The sequence below is a fragment of the Cephus cinctus genome, unplaced genomic scaffold (assembly GCF_000341935.2).
Source record: "Cephus cinctus unplaced genomic scaffold, Ccin1 Ccin1_scaffold0682, whole genome shotgun sequence".
NCBI classification, from domain to species: Eukaryota; Metazoa; Arthropoda; class Insecta; order Hymenoptera; family Cephidae; genus Cephus; species Cephus cinctus.
In genome coordinates, this window is record NW_014333307.1 from 38,679 (window position 1) to 47,419 (window position 8,741).

An 8,741-nucleotide genomic window follows, 5' to 3' on the forward strand; every position below is an offset into this window, starting at 1 on the left:
GATCCATATGTGTAAAACGCAAAACGGCCGCGGTCTGTACGGGGGTGGGTAAAGTTGCGGATTGCGGTTTCCACGCGCATTTAACGTTCAACGCGATCGCTCGCTGGAATCCGCGTTTTGCGGTAGACCCGCCCTCCTTTTTTTAACCCATTTCGTTCCTATCTCACTGCGTTCACGTATAATCACACACAGGCGCGAGTTGATACTCTTGATAGAGAAAATTAAAGAAATGAATACAAAATTTTGGTAGATTTATTTTCGAATTTTGAAATAAAAATCACTCACCCTTCTTCGCGTGCAAAATGTCCGCCGGGTCTGGTGGCAGTGCTGTACAATGGCTGGGACTCAGGCTGGGCTGTAGAGACGGAAATGGGCTTCCCGCTCCGGACGGATACCTAGCGAACAGAAGCTACGCTTGAAGTGGACTCTTTTCATGAATAAGACATTACGACAATTCGTATAGACTGTTACACAGTAGCCTTCGTCATTTCCATCCACAATTCACGAGAGTTGAAACGTTTTGTTATACTCACCAAGGATTGGGTCTTGGCCAGCCAGTAGTTTGACCATTTAACAGCCTGAGCTTGTCGTAGACGCTCTCGGCAGGACTACCGGCACCGACGCCGACACCACCGACGCCTTGTTGCTGTTGCTGCTGTCGCTGTTCCTTTTGAGCAGCAAGATTCCTTAGCACCCTGTTGATCGAGGATACCTGGAAGAAGAAAAAAAAATCGAGTCATATCAATCGACTACGAGATGAAGAAAATCCTACGTAAAAAATCTGTCGAATGAATAAAATTTAATTTTTTATATATATTTTTAATTTCCCTTGTCGCATTTGCATTTCTCTCCGTCATGAGACCTCGTCCCGGGAGACCTTATTGGCTCAAAGTACTTAGCTGGTACTGTAGAGAGGTTTGAAAAAAATAATAATAATTACCAAAGTAAAAAAAATAAAACCTCCAATCGCCTTTAGTCCCATATTTCCTGGGACGCCTTTACGAGATTGCACGGCGAGAGGATGAGGCGTCGAACAAGAGTAAATACTATAAGAGTGGAAGCGGGACACACGGAGAGAGGACTCTCAAGGAATACTCGTGGTATTGGATTTATTATAAATACTAAAGGCGCCGTGGCAGATGCATCGGGTGCACCAGGAGTCGAGGAGGCAAATCAGAGGCAGAAGGTTGGCCAGGTAGCAAGAGATATAACGGGAAGGAAGAGTGTGGAATGGAGTCGGAGGTTGAAAAGTAACGACAGCAAGAGAGAGAGAGAGAGAGAGGGAGGAAAACTTCTGCCCGATGAAATGCGACGAGAGCGGTAATTAAAACGATGTGGCTCCGCTGTTCCACAGGGGAGTTAATTACCTTCGTCTTCAATTATATCCGTCTCGAGCCACACTCCAAGGGGGATTTTGCTGAGGACGCCTCATCGGGTTCCTCTCTCTGTTAGTTAGTGCCTATATATCACTGTTGAAACCTATCTATATATACCTAGACAGTCGGATGATATATTGGTAACAAGGAATATCGATTTCCCGGAATAGACCCTCGTGTAGGGACTATACGTAATTGTTAAAATTGTTTACGGTAAAAATAATGAAAAACTCTATTTTTATGACGAATCGTATTTTTTAAATTTATTTTAAAAAATTTTGGATTATATGTGTACTATAGGTATTTATGTTAATGGAGACAAAAAGTATTTGTTTTGTCTACACTGTAAGACAGTGATTTTTATGTATCGTGTGGTTTTTTTGTCTCTCTGCATTCAGGTGGACCAAGAATGAAAACTGAGATAAGAGTGGAGAAATCGTATAGAACAGTTTCATAAAACCTATCTTGGATTTTCCCTTTCTTCGAATACATGTGATATCCGAGGATTGGCTGGGGATATCCGAGCTTGAGGGTGGTCCTGTTGAACACGTCGGAGACTCTTGGCGTTGAAACGGTCTGACATATCTCGGACTCCTTTTACTGAGTATTCTGGAACTGGTAAAGAATACCAGGAGTTCTCACTTGTCCCAATAGCGATGAGGCAACTGGGGCCTGTCGGCATTTCCAGTTGAGTTCGACAGTCCTGACATCTTGGGTATGTCCCTTGTCAAAATTATCCTTGGTCTGTGGTATGCTGCCATTAACGTATTACGAACATAATACATACCAAAACCCATATATATATATATATATACATATAATAAAATGCTAGGTCCCCCTCCAAAAAAAACTGGTCCACTCCCATACGTCACTATTATGTATGTTTTGAGATTTCCTTTTTAACCGTACCGATGTAAATAAAAGTCCCTCGTGGAGTCAGCGAGAGTATAAAGAGTAATAGAAAAAAAAGAGAGAAAGAGACTAAAAGTACCGAAGCAAAGTGGCCTGGGCGATATAGTAGGCCCAGGAGTGACTGGCGGCATTGTCAATAGAGAAAGACCCCATAATGTGGCAGGAACCACCGTGACACATGTCGGTGCACCTAGGACGAATATTTTGTGGTTGACGTCAATCAGGGTCAAACAGTTGAACACTTCACGTCCTGGTCCAGCTTGACGTCCACGCGTTCCAGACCCATTTGCTTCCTTCGTTGTTATGTGCCACAGTGTAGAATGAAAGCTCATTCCATAAGTGTGCACTAAACTGTGAGCGGGGGCCTGATATGCTTGGTAATTACTCGAAGCTCCAGACAGCGGAGTATTTCAGAAAAATAAAATAAAATCCTCGAATCGTAATACCATGCAAATACGCAAGGTCATATATAAGGGATGATTTCTTAATTCAATATCGACGAAACGACGGCGGGGATAAGAATTTTGAATTTCGCGATTTATTATACCGAAACTGGAATAGGGTCTGAAGCTGGATAAAAAAACGCGCACGTCGACAGTGAGGATCGATAAAATTAGCATGAAGCGTGAAGTGTCGAAAGGGTCGTATAGCGTTTTAGGGGTGCGAGAATTTTCGCAGACCGGATAGAGACGTCATAATATTGTCTCCCCCACGACGCCATGCTAAAATAGCACGAGTCTTATGCGCGAGGGTGGCGAATCCCGTGCGATAAGTCGTCAAGGGCGGAAGGGAGTGTGTATAGGGTGTAACTCTCCATTCAGACCACTTCCGGCATACTTGGGGTTGGATATATATGTATGGTAGGAACCCCTTGGACATCCGAGAGATTCCTCTCGCCATATTCACTAAGGGTAGTAGAGTGCAATAATATACGAGAGGATTATCTAGCCCGAGGACTGTGTATGCTGCAACGTTAAAGGGATGAACAACCCTTAAAAATATTTCTACCGGACGTTATCAAATATGCAATTTCTTCGTTTGCCGCTATCTCAGACCCACCCTTCTTGGCAGTCCCTCGGCCAAAATACACCGAAATTCTCATGGTGGTGACAAAATCAACCCCCTGCCCTCTAATCGCAGCTTATAAAGCTCTCGAGATACGTGGCGTTTGCTCGCACGATACCAGTGTCGCATTCGAAATGAGCTCTTAAGGGGTGCGATGATAGGGCGCACGTGCTCTTTCCAAACCCCCAGTGGTATACACGCATTTTTGAGCCTGGCCGTGTTACGTGGGGTTGTTGCGCGTACGGTACCGGGGGTTGCTGCGTGTACGGCTACGTAACGTCATAACCTGTCATTAAGCCACCCCTATTGCCATATTGAGAGAAAGAGACACGTACGAGCATCCAAATCACAGGTTACCGAATACCGCAGCCCTCCATCGGTATATTGCTTAATAATCATACGGCAGTGTATATACGTACATAGAGTGCATAATAAACAGCCCTTAATTATGTGTGCATATATGCAGGACCCTGTCGTTAATTACTGTTGATTAAGTCTGACGTACAATTCAAATAATTTTATCGACATACACGTACGGGTAAGCTTAATTTATTATTGCATAAAGCGGCATGAAGTGTTTTTATTAGGGGTTGATGTTACGAATTCAATACGAAAAAAAAATGTCCAATTTCGCGGCAATCGCGAACGATTAGCGCGCGCAGCTAATGCGAGCAAACAGCGCGGCACGCGGCGCGACTATTCGCGTGCTACGAATCCCACCCTTATATCCTGACCATCCCTTAGTCACCCTAAGAGCGTATAAAGAATTGCCCTCGCCCCCTGCCGTGGGAAATTCTCGTGGGGTAGGTGGAAAAAAAAGCCAGCCACCCATAAGAGAAATGCACGCGTGGCACGCGCATGGACGCATGTGTGACGACTCCATTATAGTCGCGATTTTAACAGTCTACTTAGCCCTTGATTTCGATCTGATAGCCAAATAAAATGCTTCACGCTTTTCGAGCCCCTACCTAAGGGATGAATACGTGACACGGTTACATACGTGATACGAAATGATAAGAGAGAGAAAAAAATGTGTCTCTTGAATCTTTAATCTAAAATTAAATTATAAATAAATTTCTTCCCCATCTATCCAATGGCCTATGGTTCCTACGTATAACCACGTGGCGTTGCTTTAAGAGAGACACGATACACAGTGTACAGAGAGTCTGAAAATTCGTGAGACACGAATAACGTAATAATAGAGAATGGTAGAGTCACTGGGGTGCATTTAGCGTGCAATATTCTGTCCCTTAATTCGCGAAGTAATTATTAACTCGGTCGACCGTCTCTCCTTCCGGCAATTAACGGCACAAAGGCCGCGCGACCGCGTAACAAACTGGCCTCCTGGAGGATTACGGGAATTCTACGCGATTCGGGTGACTAGTTTGAAGAGACGAAGGAAAAAGGGATAGGGGTTGGAAATAAGGGGTAAAAGTAGAAAGAAGGGGAAAAAGGGTTAATACGAATCGGGGGACAGCTGAGGAAAGGGTTATTAGAAATCGAAGAAACAAAATACATATGTGCACACGAGGATACTTTTGAATCCTGGTGAGATATGTGGGAGCAAGTTCATCCTGGTCCATCCCTGGTCCAGAGTGGGTTGAGGGTAAGATACAAATTACATTTAAATAGAACTCGAGGAACGCGCGGCATTCGCAATTTAAACAGAGAGTGAAAGCAGCGCGAGAGGGGGGTCAAGAGAGGGAGGGAGAGCGTGTAAAGGGAGAATTTGGTGTAGAAGAGTGAGAGAGAGAGAGATGGAGATGAAAGAGAGAGAGAGAGAGAGAGAGAGAGAGAGAGAGAGATGGAGGTTGGAAGGAGCCATATAGCTGGGTTCTCCAGAAGGGGATGCAGGACGTATATAATCACAGCTTTTAATCTGGTGCCTCGGCGGTGGTCTATAAGCCATGGGGTCCAAGGGATAGTTTTTACGTGGGTTGAAAAGAGAACAGGGTGGCTAGAAAAAGGAATTGGGAACAGATAGAGAACCCTCGTGAAATCGCGAGAGAGGAGTAGGGGAGATACGCGGTATTTAGCATCGCAACGGGGGGCGCCCTCGAAAATTCAGCGGAAAGCGTCCTAATCGAGGGTGCTGTGGGGCGCTAAGGGGTTGCCGAGGACCTTTCTACCCGTCGCAGGGGGTTGGTTGCCACGCGTCGTCCATTTATTGCCTCTTACGCCAAGTCCGTAGTGTACCGGTAGATCATCCCTTGGTTCACGAAAATCATTTAGGGCACGCTGATAACGACCGGTAACTTATAATCTTCAGCTACCCGGTTTTTTAGGGGAAAGAGTAAATTAACAAATGAAAAATATTTTATTCGCTCCAATCAAGAAAAGTAAAAAATTAGAAAAATTGCACCCCCCCCCCTCCATTCTTAAAAGATTCCAAAAATATTTCAATCTTTCAAACAATATCTCATCACCCTCTTGCAAGCATCCAGTTGGAAGTGACTTCAGAATTTAAAAGAAATCAATCTCCAATTGGTACCAGCTCAGCAGCCTGTTATAGGCGTGCGCCTGTGTAACGCACGTTCCGAAGAACCGGTCCTGTTCAAAGGCTACGCGTAAAAGAAAAAAAAAGAAAGAAATAGAAAGACACAAAGAGAAATAAAAAAATTAGATATCCCAAGATCGACGAGATATACGGGATCGGGAAAAATATTTCTCTACTCCAAGAGACAATGCCGTCGTAAGACGATATCCTTCTGGTGCCTGGTGCGCGATGCCGTGTCTCCACCTTCATACCAGAATCAACGTCGTGGACCAATCCTCCGTGTCCTGGACGGGGTTCCACCTCCGACATCTTATACGAGGAGCCATCGGCAACGGGACGTTGTCTTTATTGGACAGGACAGCCGATACGGTGGTTGAACTTGGTTGTAGCCTTTGGCTGGTGTAGGGTTGCAGCCAGTCAGTGGTTAAATGACGTTACCAGCTTGGACAGAAGTATACCCTAACCAGGTAGGTATCTCCTTGGCAGAGCTGCCATATTGCGTAAATAATATCTAACGTCGGTTCGTTTATCAAGGTTTACGATCGGGATCGAGATCGATCGGCCGTGTCGGATTTTTCAGATTGAAATAATCATCCGCGTGATACGTTATGCACCGAATGCTTTATTAAATACGTATACGAGTGGTTGCAGGTATATACGCCATTTTTCTTTTCTTAAATTTTTTCTTCCGTAAATTGGTAATATCTTTGTCGGATAGAAAGTATTTTGGTGGTGTGTCTGTTAACATATATAAACAGCGTTGAATTCATTTCCTTGAATTATTCCCTAGTCTAGGGATTTATTTGCCGGCAATGGCATCGCTAGTGAATAGTGATTAAGAGGGACGACACTTGGATAGAGAAAAAGACTGTCGCTTTGGTGAAACGGGTAGGAACGGGGGAGGAACGAACGAAGGGTGGATCGTGCGGAATTCTCTTGGGGGAGGGTTGAAGTTGAAGAGAGATGGTGGTGAAAAACAGACAGAAGTGTAGCAGGAAGGAAGAAGTGGAAGGAAAAGAGTCCAAGAGGTCCTAAAGTGGGTATAGCAACTAGGGGTTGGTATTGGACGGGGGTTGAATTCTATGCCGTGCTATAAGGTAGGCTAGAGACGGAGGGTGGTTAGTAGTAGGTTGGGTGAGAAATACATAATGCAGCAGCCGGACGTCTCCGACACCCCCTAACTCAGCCGGAGCCGCAGCAAGTCAGGGGCTTCTGGAGTCGGGATCGCGAGGAGGAGTTCCTAGTGGCAGCCAAGGGGTTGCAAGGACGTGGGGGTCGCATTGATTTACGCGACCAGGATGAAGCAAGGATGTCTCTCGTTCTCTTCGTTCCTTTTGGCTCATGCAGATATATATATATATATATATATATATATATATATATATATATATAACCAGAACTCTCCTTCTCTCTCTCTCTCTCTCACCCTCTCTGTACCACCCTGGAGAACGTGGGGCCAACAATTCACTCCACTCGGGTTCCCGAGGCGATCCGTTATCAGGTCGGCATTGTTGCGGTTACTTACGTGTCTATCGAATTCCCAGGATTTGTAACGTACACCATTTTTCCACCCTTAATAAAATCCATCGAATTCGCCCCCCAGAGAGAGAAAAGTCAAAATCACCAAAAAAGCGGCTCAACGAGCATCAGCTACCGACTGATGACTCTTTCCGAAAGGATTAGAGCGCGATAAGGGTAAGTCCAGGCATAGATAATTTCACAAGGGTGACTTTGGAGGTGCATCGAACGGCGAGTGGAAATCGGGTAAAGGGTTGCGAAACGGTCAGTTACGAGGGACCGTCAGTGTAAAACGTGTTTAGAGGGTGTGTTAGGGGTTGTAGAGGGCGTAGCTACTGACTCGTTTAAACAATCGGTTACGGTGGTGGTTCGGAACCCTCGACTACCCTCCAGCCACTGGCACCCACCCCCTCCTTCATGCCAAGAGAAGTAGGCTGAAGCGTTTGTGCGTTTGTCCGTCCGTTCCGGAGACTATTAATTACCGTAGAGTCCAACGTTACGGGAACCCAGCCAACCCGACGGCCGTATCCCAACCCCCTGGAAACAACCCCCAGAGCGTCAGGGGTTGGCCGGACATCTCACACTACCGGGAACTCTCCTATATACTATTGACATCAAACTCCATACCATTCCCGATCCCTAGTCAGTTCAGGCTGGCCAACGCGACAAATGTAATCTCGCGTGCCAGTGGCGCTCCTCTGTAACCCTTATTCGCGTGCGTCACTACCCCTGGTACAAAGGGTCAAAGTGTAAATAGTAAAGGTCGCGAGGTCTACGGGATTCCATTTGTAAATGACGTGGGACTTGGGTTTCTATTACCAGGAAGCACTGACTTCGGTCTATATCGCAAACCACCCCCGGGGACGGCATTTATTACGTAATTCGCTTATGGGGTTGGTTAAAGAAGGGACGGTCCTGCCGCACCGAAGTTCACCTATGGAGAACCACTGGCAGTATGCCAGGAGCCAGTGGTGCGAGTAAACCAATAACGCGTCGGCCACGCCGGGTGCCAGATTCAAATCCGGACGGGGTGGCGAAACGTGGCGACGGAGGACGAACTACCCCGGGATATTTCGAATCTATCTACATCCACGCGGCTTTCAGGTTTGACACGCCATTAGGTACGGCGCGGGATATGGGATGTCACGTTGGTACGAAGGTGGTTAGATGCCGTTGATTTTCTTGATCTCGTATATCCTTACCGTGATAAGGTTTTCCTTGACAGTTCGGATGAGGGTAGTTTTTATTTTTTTCCTCTCGGGATAACTTTGCGATACGTATTGGCAAATCGAGGGTACGAGGAACAAGATGAAAAAGTGATGTTGAGGAATATGGATAAAATGAAGATATTGCAGAAGAGTTGGGCAATGGGG

The 8,741-nt window shown here is 45.8% G+C and overlaps 1 protein-coding gene across 9 annotated transcripts in view; it reads right to left on the reverse strand.

The window, feature by feature from the left end:
- LOC107269643 (paired box protein Pax-6) overlaps positions 1–8,741 on the reverse strand; it is a 54,847-nt gene that overhangs the window by 23,268 nt on the left and 22,838 nt on the right. For all 9 annotated transcript variants that reach the window (XR_003060238.1, XM_015743744.2, XM_025086960.1 and 6 more), the window contains exons 5-6: positions 534–712; positions 286–395 (exon numbers count right to left, since the gene is read on the reverse strand). Coding sequence is in view for 8 of the 9 variants with exons in the window: in XM_015743744.2 (XP_015599230.1) it covers positions 286–395; positions 534–712 (289 nt within the window). In the remaining variant the exon portion in view is untranslated. The remainder of the gene's footprint in view (positions 1–285; positions 396–533; positions 713–8,741) is intronic.